The sequence below is a fragment of the Canis lupus genome, chromosome 6, assembly GCF_003254725.2.
Source record: "Canis lupus dingo isolate Sandy chromosome 6, ASM325472v2, whole genome shotgun sequence".
Lineage (NCBI taxonomy): Eukaryota > Metazoa > Chordata > Mammalia > Carnivora > Canidae > Canis > Canis lupus.
Window position 1 is genome coordinate 32,539,332 of NC_064248.1, and position 15,892 is coordinate 32,555,223.

Sequence of the window (15,892 nt, forward strand, 5' to 3'; positions counted from 1 at the left end):
TCCCAAATAAGATCATATTCTGAGGTGCTGGGGGTTAGGTCTTCGACATACGGATTTGAGGGGTGGAGGGACCACAGCAACAGAGTTGAATAGTTGTGATACAGACTGTATGGCCCATAAACCTTAAACTATTTATCTAGTCTTTACAGAAAAAGTTTGCCAACTCCTATTCTAAAAGGGGTGTGCACATTTGCGCACATGCACGTGCACACACACACACATAAGAAATTTGGAAAGCTATTCACCAATGGGTTAACAGAGGTTGCCTCTGAATTATGGAATTATCAGGCAATTTAAATGTCAATTGCATTTTTTATATTTTCTATATTATTTGAGTTTCTAAAAATTATCATGTAATATTTTTTGTAATATAAATAGTAAATATGTGTCCCTTGGAAGTAAGACATCATTCCTATTTACTTATTCTGCTTTCCTGCACCCTACACCAAATCTCCTGAACCTTAATGGTTTATTTTGGTCTGATGCAAACCTTTCTAAATAGGCCGCTGTTCCCCACTGTTCGGAGTGCTAAGGCCAAACACTTAGCAAACCAGCAAACTCAACTGTTTACTCACTTGGGCATAAGGATTCTTCATGTCTTTATTTAGCTGCCTCTTGTAACTTGGAGAGAAAAGGTTCTGGCTTTTATCTCCTCATTAAAAATAGATCCTTTTATGATGAGGGGATGGAGTGGCCATGAGTCACCTTGTACAGTGTGAAAGGAAGTGTGTGATGCTGGATCAGGCCTTGGGAGCTGGGCCCCAAAACGGTACCTGGCCATGCCCATGACCCCCTGTTTTTCTTGTCATTGCAGGAAACTGGACGCTTTCATCTACGATGCGGCAGTCTTGAATTACAAGGCTGGGAGGGATGAAGGCTGCAAGCTGGTGACCATTGGGAGTGGGTACATCTTTGCCACCACTGGTTATGGGATTGCCCTCCAGAAGGGCTCCCCGTGGAAGAGGCAGATTGACCTGGCCCTGCTCCAGTTTGTGGGTGATGGTAAGACCTTGGGTGACCCCCTCTCAGGGGACTGGACACCCTTGCACTCTTTCTTGTTGCTGATTGGCTTTCCAATGGATTTTCGTATGATGAGTTTGCTCACTATTTATTGGGTGCCTCTCACACGATACCATGGCTTTTTAGGTTGCTTATAATGGAAACCAATTTTAGACAACAACATTTTCTAAAGAAATTTATTTTAAGGATGCAGAACTGTCTATCTCAGTGAATTTAGGAAAGAGTTGAGCAAATAGGTTTAGGAAAAAAAATAAAACAGGAACCAGAGCAATCCTGGAATATTAATAGCAGGAATTCATAAGTCTTGTACTGAGGCAGTGATTCTCAATGGGGGCAATTTTGCCCCCCAGGGGGCACTTGGCTATGTCTGGAGACATCTTTGTTTGTCATGATTGGGAGGCTGTTTGCTACTGGCATCAAGTGAGGAGAGGCCGGGGATGCTGGCAAACATCATACAATGCCCAGGACGGCCCCCTCATCTCAGCACACAAAATTGTCTGACCTCAAAGGTTAGTAGCTCTGGGGTAGAGGAACCATGATGTTACATGACTTGGCTCTGGCCCTAATCTCTGCTCTCTAGATTCTAAATATCAAATTTAAGAGGAAGGATTCCTGGTGCATTTTTGAATCGAAGACTTTTTCCTGGACCCATCAGGAGTGCTTAAGGGGTGGGGTTATGTTGTACTAACACAGAGGCTCCTGATATTATCCAGTGGAGGAGTGAAGGAGAAGCAATCTCTAGAAAAGGAACATGAGCAGAAATCCCTTGGGTTTCCACTAAAACCTACCTGCTTCTCATGCCAAAAGACAGTTTTTACCCCCATGGGTCTTACAGTCTAACGGGACCATGGCATTTAGGGAGCAGTATAGATACTTGGGTGGACCATGTCTCCAGCAGCATTGCCTTCAGTCTGCCCTCGTACTTCCCAGTTGCTGATCTCATTGCATGGAGTTCCATAACGTGGTTTTTAGGATACTGTCCTGGCTCAAAAGGCATGTTGGTTTCCTTTGGAATTCCCAACAGTGAGAAAGGTAAAGCAGAAATGGCAGGTTGATCCCGAGAACTTGAGTAAGTGTGAATGGGATACAAAAGCTCAAGCCCAGGGCAGAAGCTGCATGCAAAGGCAGCTGGAGGCCATGTTCAGAGATGGTTGCAGAGTCTGTCGTAGCTCTCCAGAGCTGGGAGAGGAGAATCCGGCAACCACTGTGGGTCAAACACAACACTGAAGTGCACTGACATTAGTGCACAGTGTGGTGTGAATTTGAACCAGGTACCTATCTCCTTGCAACTTCTCCTCTCTCTGCTCCCAGAATTAAGCCCTGGATTCTCCAAGTGCCATCAAAACATCTAAATGTGTTTTATATTTAACTCCCAAATAAGAACATCTGATCCTCCAAATTCCCTATGGGGCATTTGTACCTTCTTCTGATCATGAGCCATGTTCTCTATTGTGTAACAGTGATTTGTGGCTGTGTCGGTCAGCTCTGGCTGTGAAATCTGAGAGGCATACGCCACTATGCATTTATTTTGCTCAGGGGAGTGCAGGTTGAGTGGAGGAGCTCTGTCTCAGGCTGTGATGGCGTGATGGCTCTGTCCCCTGCTGTGCAGCCATGGATTAAAATGTGCGGTGTCTGCCCTGCATGTGTTTATTCTGGGTCTCAGGCCAAGAGAGTAAGAGTCGCCTGGGAGAAGGTCTTTTCTTGCTTATGTCACTGGCATAGAGGAGGATACCTAATCGTATATGTGCATTTCAAGGCTCTGCTTTGCCTTGTTCACATCTACGAACACACTTCCATGTAAAGCAAGTCAAATGGCCGACGCCAGAGTAAAGGGATCAGAGGTATACTCTGCCTTTTACAGGAGGAATTTGGAATTAAATGACAAGGGATGTGGACGCAGAGAAGGGTGGGGGTAACAATTGCGACCGTTTCCTCCACCTACCACACTGGTCGCCCAAGTCCCCCTAACAGAGTGAATATTCAACAAATGAGTCTTGTTTCCATCAGTAAATACCACAAAATCCTGAGCTTATCCTGACCCGATAACTGGTCAATGAAGGAATGAATGAACAAACACATGCACAGGTGAATGGTCAGTGTTGAAATATATTTCATTTGACAGGAAACTCTTAAATATGATGGATAGCTGTCAAATAAGTGAGTTCTAACTCTATTCCTACTGTTAACTCCTTGCTGTTACTCTGGCAGCATCTGCTATGGAACAGCAACATATTTAGGGAGTGGGATATGCCAGTTACCATATTGGATACATTACCTATGTTCTTCAATATTCATAATGACTTTATGAAATTTTTTGTTGCTTCTACACATTTTACAGAGGGGAAAACAGAAGTTCAGAGAGCTAGCTAGTAAGTGGTAGGGCTTCTACTTCAGGGGCCTTGCTCTGGAAGCAGGTCAATTATGTAAAACTGCTTCATTTAATTCCCTAGGATGTCTATTGAAGTTGGCTAATTAGGTGCTTGAGATTTATAGATCCTTTAGAAAGGAGTAATTTAGTGTATATCTGAACTAAATCTATTGTCCTACTGACAAATACTTCTATGAAGTGGGTAATCTTTCTTAGCCTCTGTTTACTCATCTGTGAATAAATACATGCAGAAATATTTCCCTAATAGGGTTGGTGTCAGGATGAAATGAGAGGATATATGTAAAGAACTTAGCTAAGCACAGCACCTGGAAATAGAAATGGTTCAATAAATGCTAGCTATTACTATCATTTCCATCATCATTATCATGACCATGACTATCATCATCATCACTATCACCACCATCACCATCATCACCACCACCACCACCATCATCATCACCACCATCATCACCACCACCATCACCATTACCACCACCACCACCCCGACCCCCACCCCCATCACCGTCACCTCTATCATCATCACCATCATCATTACCACTACCATCAGAACCAACACCACCACCATCATCATCATCATCATCATCATCATGGTCATCACCACCATCACCAACACTACCATCATTTTATCACCAGCATGATCATCATTCACCATTTTCCACCTCGTTCTCCTCCTCATTGTCCATCCACAACTTCAGTATTCAATATAGCTTATTTAGTGTTGTATTGGGTATTGGTGCTAAGAGTATCATGAAAACAACACTTATGATGCCAAACACAAAATGTCCTCTTTGTGGCAAATAAAAAATACAAAGTAAAGGCATCCAGATAGGCCAGAAGTGTGTTCCTTGTACTAGCAGAGCATCTAAATTCATTGCTTCCCTGGTCAGACTGTAGGGATTGGGAAACGTGTCTTCTCAGCTTCATCTTTAGAGACCATCTGGAAGCAAAGACATTGGAGAGAAAATGACATTGCTCCAGGGGGTGTCTTAAGATAATCTTCCCGGAAAGCCATGTCCAATTCTGAATGTCTCTCTAGGAGTAAATACATGAATTAACACAGCTGCATAAATATTTCACTTATCTTATGCAGCTTCAGCAGGATTAATTATGCTCTAAAATTAGACCTGTAAAGAGCACAGTGCTAAGCAGTACCTAATTATTATTCATCCTCTAGAATGGAGTGTTTATCTCTTGTTATAGAGTAGCTTCAGTGGACGATTACGAGTCTAATGAGTGTCAAAAGTATAAAAAATTTTCCTAATGAGCTGTGTAAATATAACCTTTGAGTGGAGTGTTTGGTTATTGGGAGAACCTCTTACATGAAGCCTGCCAGGCATTTCCCTAGGAAAAGGACTGTTGATTTCTCTAACACAGGATCCCAGTAAGACCTTACCTTCCTTGTCTAATTGTTGTATCCTTTCTGAGATAGTAGAGTGCACCATGGAGATCTTCAATTCTTAGTACTTTAGTAACAACACATGGGTACTTTTCAGCATTGATCACCAGTATCCAACATTTACTGAGAAACATACATTCCTAGACACTGATGTTCCAAGAAGAGGATATCATGGTCCTTTTCATCTCTCCTTCAAGGAACTTACAGTCATGTTGATTGGCAATATATAAACTTAGAATATCTCATCTCAAAATATGAACATATTTGATAATAATTCGTATATGTGAATTCATATATACGTATGTGTGTATATATTCTTATCTTGGATAAGTGAAAGAGGAATCAAGGAGAAATATGAGATACAGGGTTTTTTAATGGAAAGATGAAAAGGTAGAGTAAGTCATAAAGAAAAGTAAGATTTCAATGAAGAATAGAATGGGCCAGAGTTCATAGAGTGTCATTCATTACTTTATCCAGTGACCAGCAAATATCTATTGAGTATCTGGTATCTCCCTGGCACCTAACAGGTGACACTTGAGTGAGAACATAAAGAATGAGTCAGTCTGGGACCTAAAAAATGGCATTTCCAGCTTCAAAGATCAGGTTGAATGGGAGATCTGTTAGGTCCCATCAATCTTATGGATTCTGTAATTTTTTTTAAATGTGATCCTGGGATTTGAAGAGACGGAAGACATAGAGGTTAAAGTTCTTTTGGCATATAGAGGCCAACAAAAAGAAATTGAGGAGAACAAGGGTGTATAATAATATTATTCAGCAGCAAATGATGCTGAGGAAAAGGAAGGAGATAATTGTTTTTGAGCCCATACTCAGTGGCCCAGTGCAGTGCCAAGTGAGTCACAAATATTCTTACCAACGCTTCATACAGTATTCTCAGGTACATATTATTTCCATGTCACAGAGCAGGAAAATGAGGCTCCATTGGGTTAAATGAGCTACAGCACAACTTTTAAACTGTAATGTCAACAGGAATCACCTGGGGATCTTGTTAAAATGCAGATTCTGTTTCAGTCGGTCTGAGGATGGGGAGCCTGAGATTTGGCATTTCTAACAAGCTTCAGGTGATGCTGATGCTGCTGGTCTCTGGACAACACCCTGTATGGATTTTTGTAGTTCACGTAACTCCAGTTCTGATCGTCTTTCCATTAAACCATGCTCCAGGGAAAAAAATCTTGGTTGCTAGTGGCCAGATCACCTTAGCTATAAATAATACGCTCCAGCATCAAGAAGCATTTAATCTTCCTCTTTGTACTTTGCTCAGTTTTCATGGTTGCTGGTTTATTTTTAAACCCAGAAATACATTACTTGTCCCCGGTAGCTCATCTGAATTCAGTGGACAAATAAAACCAAATATATGTATTTATCATATATCTTTATACCTTATTTATATGCTAATATTATATGAATAGGGTGACTAACTCAATCCATTTTGCTGGGACTTGCTCAGTTTAAAACTAGTTAGTGACCCCAGTTATATCCTATTTGGGTATATATGAGTATCATACGGTAATATTTGAAAAATACTATATATGTCATTTCAGTTGGATAGGTACTCTGGGACACTTTGCAATTTTTCAAGCAACCATAAAGACTCCTCCAGATTGATAACAAATTGGAAGGGACCTAACCCTCTGCTCTTGTATTAATAAGACACCTTGCTACCATAGACTCTAGAGCTTTGGAAAGCACCACTCCAGGATAACAATGCTCATGCTCACAGATCTTGGAGTGGGGAGTGCTGGAGGGGAGAAGCCCACTCCCTGCTTCCAAGTGAGTCAGTGTTAACAGTTCCTGATTGCTTGTTTGTTGACCTCTCTTTCACTGAAGCATGCAGGATGGCTCTTGATGGTGAGGGACCCCATGCTGCTGGCCAGAGTAGAGAGCGTGTGATTGCAGAAGCTCTTTGTGTCTCTAATTAGGATTCTCATAAATTGCTCTGAGCCACTGGATGGGTTGCTAATATCCTCCTCACTGCCCAACTCCAGCTTCTCAGCTTAATATCTTTGGGCTAATGTCCGAGTCTCGGGGAGAGCTGGACATGCCCGCAGCTTGGGTGGTGATAACTGCCCATGCCTCCACTCCGAGGCTGGGCTCCTCCCTAAGTGGCCTTTGCAGCCTGTCTTCCGGGGCTGGTTTAGGAATGTTTGGCAGTGTTGGCTGAGGAGATCACTGGGGAGCTCGTAAATGTTTTCCTCATTCCACTTTCCACAGTGTCTGCAGTTCTACTACTTGGAAGTTTTCTCAGATAAGCATGGAATCTTCTATGCAACTCCTTTAAAAATGAAATTCCTGGGCACGTAGGTGGCTAAGTCAGTTAAGAGTCTGACTCTTGGTTTCAGCTCAGATCATGATCTCAGGGTTGTGAGATCGAGCCCCGCTTTGGGCTCTGTGCTGGGTGTGGAGTCTGCTTAAGATTCTCTCTCTTTAAAAAAAAAAAATCCTTCTTCTATCTCCTCCTAAACCCATTTCCCAATTCGGTATCTGACCTATCCTTCTGTCGATGTCTTCCTTTAAGATTTCCTTAAAGATCACAGCTTTACACTAAAGTTTATAAACTGTGAACCCTTTTAGCTCTATGCTTACAGTGTTCTTGTGCCATTTAGCAAAGCCCGACCGGTAACAGGGAAAGATGGAAGGTTCTACAACTTCCAAGCTGGATGATCTTGGGCAAATTAATTTCTCTGAGTTCCAGTTTTCTTATCTCTATGTTGGAGTTGTTCGGGGATTAAATGTGAAAGCAAACAGAAAGAGCCTGGTGTTTAGCACGTATTAGATGCCCACTCACCGCTGTCCTCCCCTTGTCCCTGACCCACCAAACCCACCGAGGGGCACTACGTTCTTAGTCCCTGGAGGGCGGACACTATCATACCCATTCTTGTTCCCCTTTTGTCTCCCTTAGGACTCACTACTGACTTTGGTACACAGTAGGTGCTCACATGGAACTCATGGATGAATGGGCAAACAAATGGATTCAAAAATGCCACGGGTGCATGTTTGCAGGGCTTATTCCAACAATTAAATATCTTCTCTGATGAAGGGAACGTCATTTCCTTTAGGAAGGACACGAGATGTCCCTCTAGGGAGAGGGACGCAGGGAAGTAGTCACTAATTCACTGTCTAATCTGAAAATCTACCCAAGCCTCTGAGCCCTGGATTCACTGTAAGACAGAAGCACAGTCTTCCACTGTTTATTCTCCGTGCTCTTGTAGTCAAACATCGGATTTGCGTTTTCTTTGTAACGTGATTTTCTAGGATGGGTATAACTGGCAAGATTATGTATTTCCTGGCTTTTAGAATTGCAGTACATTGTAAATGGTTACCAAGTTTACCGTCTCTGAGTCAAGCAGGTAGACAGGAAAACCGGTGTTTTCCTCTGGATTTGGCAAAGTATGGCCCTGGCGCAGACTCCAACCACTGCCTGTTTTTGAAGAGAAAGTTTTATTGGGACACAGCCACATCCATTCGCTCAGGAACCACCTGTGGCTGCCTTCAGCCTGCACTGGCACAGTTGAGTGGCCGCGACAGCCACTGCGCCGCCTGCCAAGGTCCAAATATTTGCAGTCTGGCCCCTCATAGAAAATGTGACGGCTTCTGTTCGTAGGCTGTCTGGAGAGAGACAAGAAGGGCAGAGAAGGCTGGAAAACCTACGCTGTCCGGTTCTCCTAAGGGATGGGGAAGGAGCAAGCCTGATGGGGAGGGAGGAGGAGGAGGAGACAGAGGAGCGGAGGAGAGCAGACCAGAGGGAGGTGTATAGGGGCCACCGGGCAGGCAGGACTCAGCCTGGGCGTCCACAGATCTAGAGCAATTAGCCTCGGTGCAGCAGAAACTGGAAAAGTCTGCAAGCCAGTGGCCACCCCTATCTCAGCTGGCTCGGTGCTGGAGTGAGGCATAGACCCCCGGCTGACTCACTTCTGCCTCCGAGGCCTCTTAATCTGTCTCCCGCTGCTTCCCTGCCAGCAGTTCTTCGTGACATAGGTCCCCGTGTCCTTGGATGACTCAGCAGCACCCTATTGCAACCAGCATCCTCAGCCCATTTAAAGAGATAAACGCCAAAATAAGGACTGGAGGGAGGCGGGGTGGGGCTGGGGGGAGAGGAGGTGCCGATGATCTGAGAGGCCCCATGTGAGTGGCAGAGACGGTTTCCAGTTCTCCAAAGGGAAGTTGTTCAGCAGCCCCACTGATCACTGTTACCGACATTCATAATAAGAGGGGACACTTGCAGAGGGAGGGATAACTGGGGGTCACAGAATCATCTCTGTCTCTGTGTTAATTCATTCAGTCTTCACAATGGTTAGGTGGCGTGAGCTATGATCATTAAGCCCTGTGTGCAGATGAGGAAATTGAGTCACAGGCAGGTTAAGTAAGGTGTGGCTCCTAAGGGGTAGACCTGAGAGATTGGGACTGGTCAAATGGGCCACAGGGCCTTTGCTTTAACCACGATGCAGTATTGTTTCTCCTTTGCTATAACCCTCATAGCAGTCTCTCTCTGTCTCTACCTGGAAAGGGTCAAAGCTGCAATTTACATGCAGATTGGTCCGAATCCAGATTCACTGTTTGTTCCTCCTTTTGCTGAAGGAATAGCATCAGTCTCCTGCAGATGATTCTGGGCAGAATTAACTTGGCAACAGAGGCTGAGGGTGGGAGAGCAAGTGACCCTATGCTTTTTCCCATTTTTCCATGGAGGAGGAGACTTGTCCATGCCCTAGGCCCTGGCACCATGGGAACAGGCTCAGCCTAATTTTTGAGATCATGCAGCCCTGGCAGTTTGGGGAAAACTCTGGACCCAGAAGCCAAAGATGAGAAGGAAGGAAACAAGGACAGAATGTAATTAAGAGGAGTCAGATGTTTGGCCCTGATACAGGCTCGCAGAGCGGCCTCTCCAGGTTCACAAAGACCATCCCTGGTTGCCGGAATTGCTTGTTCCCCACAGAGCTCCTCCGAGCTGCATAATCCTCAGCATTTCAGAAAATTATTGTTCCCTGCTAAACGTGTTTTAATCAAATTGAGACTTCAAAGGCAGAACTCACAGTTTGGTCTGAGCTAGGCTACTCTATAAATCACAAACTTTCTAATCAAGTTAGCGAGACCGGGTGCCATTGACAAAGCCCCCCTGATTTATTAACCCAGTTGTTCATTCATTCATTCACTCTGCCTCTAGACGTTCATTCAACAAAGAATAACTGAGCAGCTTCTAAGCTCCAGGTGGTGGGATATAAAAATGATTAGAGGCTCCCGCTCTATTTGCCCCAAATAGTTTCCTTATAAAGTGCTTGTGGCACATCTGTGTCCATCAGACTCACTTGGAGAGCCTGTTGAAAATATAGATTCCTAACTTTGACCCCATGGTGGCATTTTTTTTTACATACCCTCTGGAATATCCTAATACCCAGTAAGATTTAAGAGCCACTCCTTAGAATAACAGTATTTAGCACTTAGAAGCATTATTCTCTAATTACCAAGTACTGGACACAAGTGCCAGTGGCCAACAGATCACTCATTTAGGGTCCATGAAATTGCATCTTTATCCTGAGTTTTATCCACTCTCCTCTCCCAAGGTTCTTAACTAGCTTTCCATATCGAGAGGCCTTGGAGATTGTGAAAACCCAAGAGAGAAATCGTGTGGAACGTGTAAGCATCAGCTGGCACAGCTCCCACAATAAGGAACAGAGGTGATGCTCTTTGCAGATGACTCTGACATCCACACACCAACCTCACTTCTACACAGAATAGCAGCTTTGATGCCACAACCCCCCAAAGAGGGTGATGACCAGTGACCACTTTGATGCCCCCAGCAACCAAGTCACTTTGACCCTCCTACGACCTAAAAACTATGTCCATGGCACACTATTCATTCAGAAATGAAATGCTTTGAGAGGAAGAAATGTGTTGGTCCTAAGCATAGATTAGCAATAAAGGGTTTAACTGCTTCTTCATTGGCCTGTGACCAGATGGTATCATAAAAATTAGACTTGTTTATCTCCCTCCTAATTTTAACTAGAGACATATTTGGAATAATAATGGAACAGCACTTACTTAAGAAACAGATAAAAATCCATAAATATCCTGGAGGGCCATTGACTTTCCCTGTGTGCTCGAGAGCGCTGAGGGTTTTCATATGCGTTAAGTTCTCAGTGAATTTCCCCGATAGGTCTCCTGAGATTCAGAGCTGCAGTGTTTATTATCAATCCGACGCCAGGATTAGAGCAAGATCAGTGGTGCCAGATTTGTGCCTGACAAGCAGTGAATCGCTCCAACCAGGGAAAGTCAAATGTCAAGAGAACCATCAACGTTGAAATAAGACATAATGAATGGCACGCTGGTAAGTCAAAAGCTGATGTCAGAGGATCTGATGTGGGAATTACGGGATGGATAAACACTGGCCTCAAATCCCTTTCAGTCTATGATTTTGTAAACACCTATTTGGAAAGGCAATATAATATCCATATAAAATCACCCTGCCTACTACCTTAACATAATTGTTTTCAGTGGAGATATTACCTTCTGGACCTTTTTCTTGCAGACACATTGCTTTAAATATATATAATGATTGGTTATAGGCACTTTTATATTGCATTATTTTCACTTGCATTATGTTTTGAACTTTTGTTTATGTCATTACACAATCGGGTCCCCACAATTGTTTTAATTTGTGCATAAAATGTCATAGTCATTATTAAACCATAATTCATTACATTATTTTTCCTAATGTTAAAACGTTCTTTTTTTTGGCTGGTATATGTATATATAATGATGGGAGGAACATGTTCATGCGCATTTTTTGTTTGAATTGTCTAATTGTAACAAACTCTTAGATGTAGAATTTGAAGGGTTAATGGCTATAAACACCATCAGGAGTCTTGATCTCTACTGTCATATGAATGCCCAAAAGGTTTGTTCCCATCTAAAAGTACTATTAATAATGAATCCATGTACCAATTTTAAAACAGTCAAGCAGCTTTGAGCATTATGGTTCTTTCTGCTATTTTAGAAGGCGCCTCTCAGCATTGCCTTAGAATTCCTTGGAATAGCAATGAAAATGAAAAAAAAAAATGAGTTGTCTTTTCATCTTTTTTGACCATTTAACTAAGGTATATTTTATATACTTTGTATATATTTTATATATCCTTTATTTTATAGTTTTATACTTTCATACTAAAGTATACTAAAATATACTTTATTTCATATTTATTTTATATGAAAATACTTTATATTTTATAGATTTTAATAGTTTGTATATCGTAGTAATTTATTAAACCCTCGATTGTAGTATTTCATGCAAAAAAATGTAGCAGCACAGGATATAGTTGAGACCAAAGGCTTCGAGTTCAAATGTACAATTGATCTCTACTAGCTCTATGGTCTCGGGAAAGTTATTTACCCTTTGTAAGGGCCACATTCCTCCGCTTTAAATTAGGGATTGTCATGGAACCGACCTCAACAAGTTGAAGGGTATAATGTATGAGAACTGCTAGGTATAGTACCCATCGGTAGGTACTCAGCACGTTATCATAGATCATAACAAAGATTCGAGTCTCCTTAAATTGAGATTTATTCTTGTTCATATATATACTTTTTAAAAAATCATGTTTTAAAAAAATCACTTAAATCACGATTCTGCTAACTATGGCCCACATTGCCCTGTTGCCTGTTTTGGTCAATGAAGTTTTATTAGGACACAGACACATCACTGTATGTGTCTAAGGATGCTCTTGTGCTGCAGGGGCAGAGCGGGGTAGTTGGGACAGAGACGACAGGGCCCACAGAGCTGAGAATATTTACTAATTAGACCTCTTCAGAAAGGTTGGTGACTTTTAGCTTTAACAATAAAAATACAACATGTTGTTTTAAAATAATTACAACAATATGGAAGAATTTAACATAACTCATCCCTCTTTATCCTTTAAGAACTTTTTCTTTGTGAAAAAAAAAAGTCATGTTTCTAAAAAAGAAATGAGGATTTTTTTTTCCTCTTTCTGGGTTAGAAAGTCCTTTTTCTTCCCCTTTGCTTCTTATTTTCTCTCTTGACAACCAAAATGGAAGAATGCCCGTTACTTTTTTTTTTCCTTCTGTAAATTATAATATACATTCATTATACTGCACAAATCTCATGTCCAATTAATTTTTATACAACTGTATGACTACCACTTAGAGTTGAGAACATGGCCAGTACCCAGAAAACTCCCTTCCAGCCAATATTCCCCCCAAAGGTAACCACCATTCTGACCTTCATGAGTACGGATGGGCTTTGCCTCCTTTTGAATTGTAAATAAATGGCGGAATCATAACAACATCTATTCATTTGTATCCTTTAGGACATTAATCCACATCAATGCATATAACTCCTATTTATTACTGCACAGTGTTCCATTGTACGAACACACTGCAGTTTACTTATACATTTGCTATTGATGGACATTTGTGTTATTTTTCACTTGTGTCTGCTTTGAACATCCTCATACCTTTTCAGTGCATTGTAGGCACTTAACTGGGAATATTCCTATGAGTGAAATTGTTGGGTCACAGAACTTGCCTATACTGTGTTCCAGTAGATACTTCCTAAGAATTTTAAGAGAACGAACGACCAGTTTACGTTCCCATCAGCAAAGTATGTGGTCCCTGTAATTTCTGAGTGCCTTGACTCTCCCTTCCAGGAGAGAGGTAAAGGGGGCTTGTGTCCCTGAACTGTAGGTGTGGTCATCAGTGGCTGTGGTTGAAGGTTGTTGTACAATCGTAGCCCATGGTTCTCCATCTCCCTTCCTGTGCAGAATGGAGATGCAGTAGTATCTGCCCTGAACACGTTCCTGAGTTGGCATCTGAATGTAATCATACTCCCATCCCCATACACTCTCCCACTCATCCCTGGCAGTGGTCTCACCCCTACCTGGTGATTCCAACTTGGGAGAAGGAAGAAGAGGCCAGAGGAGCGCTGCCACCTGTAATGAGGGGAGAGGACGGTCATCAATGAGGTCTTAGAGCTCTCTTAAGTTGTAACCCACTCTCTCCATAAAAAGACAAACTGAGCCTGCCTTCTGCTTTGGTGAGGGGCAGCACTGCCAGCAGATACAGGGTCCTTCCTATAAAGGTCCCATTTCCCCTTTCTGTTCTTCTGCCTTCTTTGTCTTCCCCTCACAGCCTCCCTCTCTGCTTCCCTCCCCACCCTCTCCTCCTCTCTCTCCTCCATGCCACAACCAAGACTTGAATGCCTTTAAGTCCCTGCACCATCCTGGACAATGGCTGTGATCCCTTTGCTTAAGGACTCCATAGCCTCAGGAAGCTCACTGACCACACTTCAATAAAAAAAGGAACCAAAAAGTGGGGATGCCATTTTACCTGCTCAAAGAAGGAAAGAGCTTTCTCAACCTGGGATGTTGGATTATTGCTATGCTTTTCTTCTCCTTCCCCTTATGTCGACAACCTTTTAAAACACAAGGAACCCCTCTGTGGCACTGAAAAGCACTCCACTCTTTCACGAAGAATCACAGGATTTTCAGGACTGTCGATGGAGACAGGGTACAGTTGTTAAAGTTACTGCGAATTCGTTTATGCACGCCAGCACCTGTGCCTTCCAAGTCATGGCACCTTGACCATCTATTTGTGGGTGAGACAAATGGACTAAGCAGACTCCAGAGGTGCTTGGCATACACAGAATTCATCAGTGACATTTTTCTGTAGCCTTACTCTAGAGAATTGTTTCTCGCCAATCTCCCCCCAACCCCCATTGGAAAATTGTGACCAAGTACGTTGTCTGGTGTTTGATGGGGAGACCCAACCTCAGCACTCTTCTTCCTTTTTTCTTCTTCAAGAGACACAGGTTGGGGACCTGTGCACACAAAAAGCCCCAACTCCAACCTGCATGGCTGATCTTGTGGCCCGCGAAACACCAGCCAGATGGCGGCAAACAGCAGTGCCTCCGGCAGGGCTGGGGCGCCATCGGACCTCAGCTGGAAGGTGGTAGTAAAACATTTATACCAAAGACAGCCTGTCTCTGCATCTAACTGGATACTTTTAAGCTTAGCCCTATTTTTATTTTGCTTTTGTGACTTCTCAGCAATATACAGAAATGGAATATTCTGACATTTAAATAAGGGAGATGCGCCTTCCAGATTTAGTCTGTGTCCAGAATCTTGGACTCTACCCACCACCACAACCCCTGAAGGTATTTTTTTTTCTCTCCAGCAAATTGTTCAGTGACCCTCATAGGTCATGGATACAGAGGTCTGAGGCTCCAGAATGCTATTATTTCCAGATCCAAGGTGACTTGGCTTTGAGTCAAGAGTATAGGATGAATGAAGCTAAGACACCAAGGTCAGTAATTGAATGGACTGGCTAATCTTACCCTGTTCCAAGTCCACAGACTACATCCCAGATCTGACCAGCAGTTTCCTTCCAGGACAACTAGGCAAGGAGAGCACGTGGCCTCAACCCTGCAGCCCCCAAGCTGTCCTCACTCCAGGGACCACATTCCAGAGCTCACAGCCCCTGAATCCGTCCTCATCGAGAACATGGGCCTGTCGATGATGGTGCCCTAGATTTTCTACAAAGAATATTGTTCCTTTGCCATTTCCAATTCCATTCGGGCTTCTGAGAAACCTGGAGTGCCCAATCCCTGGGCAAGACATGAAACAGGACTGAAACGGGGTCAGTTCCCCTCTTGGTGTTCACAGTGAACCCTACTGGGATCAGCAGCAACATCATTCTGACGTCTTTCGGCTATAGATGGAAGTCGGTTCCCTGTGGGGAACCACCAAACTCTACCGCTAGAATCTTTGATTGGAACTTGCTTGCCCCGAGAGTCAGCCTTGATTTCTGGGCTTCAGATATTATCCCTGACCCCTCTGTGTGGGGCTTCACAGATTCCTCCCTTTCTCAGGCTTTTGCTGATGCTCAGAACAGTGTATCACAAGCTGATCAAGGAGGAAGAGTCTTGTGTCATTGGCAGTCAACACAGTTGTATGGACCCCCTACTGTGTGTCGAGCCCACACCAGGGACTGGGGATACAAAAAGAATATGGCAAGATGCCCACCCTTGAATAAACTCACTTCCCAAAGGGAAGGACTTAGGAGCAAAT

The 15,892-nt window shown here is 43.2% G+C and overlaps 1 protein-coding gene across 3 annotated transcripts in view; it reads left to right on the plus strand.

Annotated features, from left to right (window-relative positions):
- Nucleotides 1–15,892, plus strand: part of GRIN2A (glutamate ionotropic receptor NMDA type subunit 2A) — a 546,872-nt gene that overhangs the window by 507,345 nt on the left and 23,635 nt on the right. For all 3 annotated transcript variants that reach the window (XR_004816765.2, XM_025416531.3, XM_025416530.3), the window contains exon 12: nucleotides 815–1,002. Coding sequence is in view for 2 of the 3 variants with exons in the window: in XM_025416531.3 (XP_025272316.3) it covers nucleotides 815–1,002 (188 nt within the window). In the remaining variant the exon portion in view is untranslated. The remainder of the gene's footprint in view (nucleotides 1–814; nucleotides 1,003–15,892) is intronic.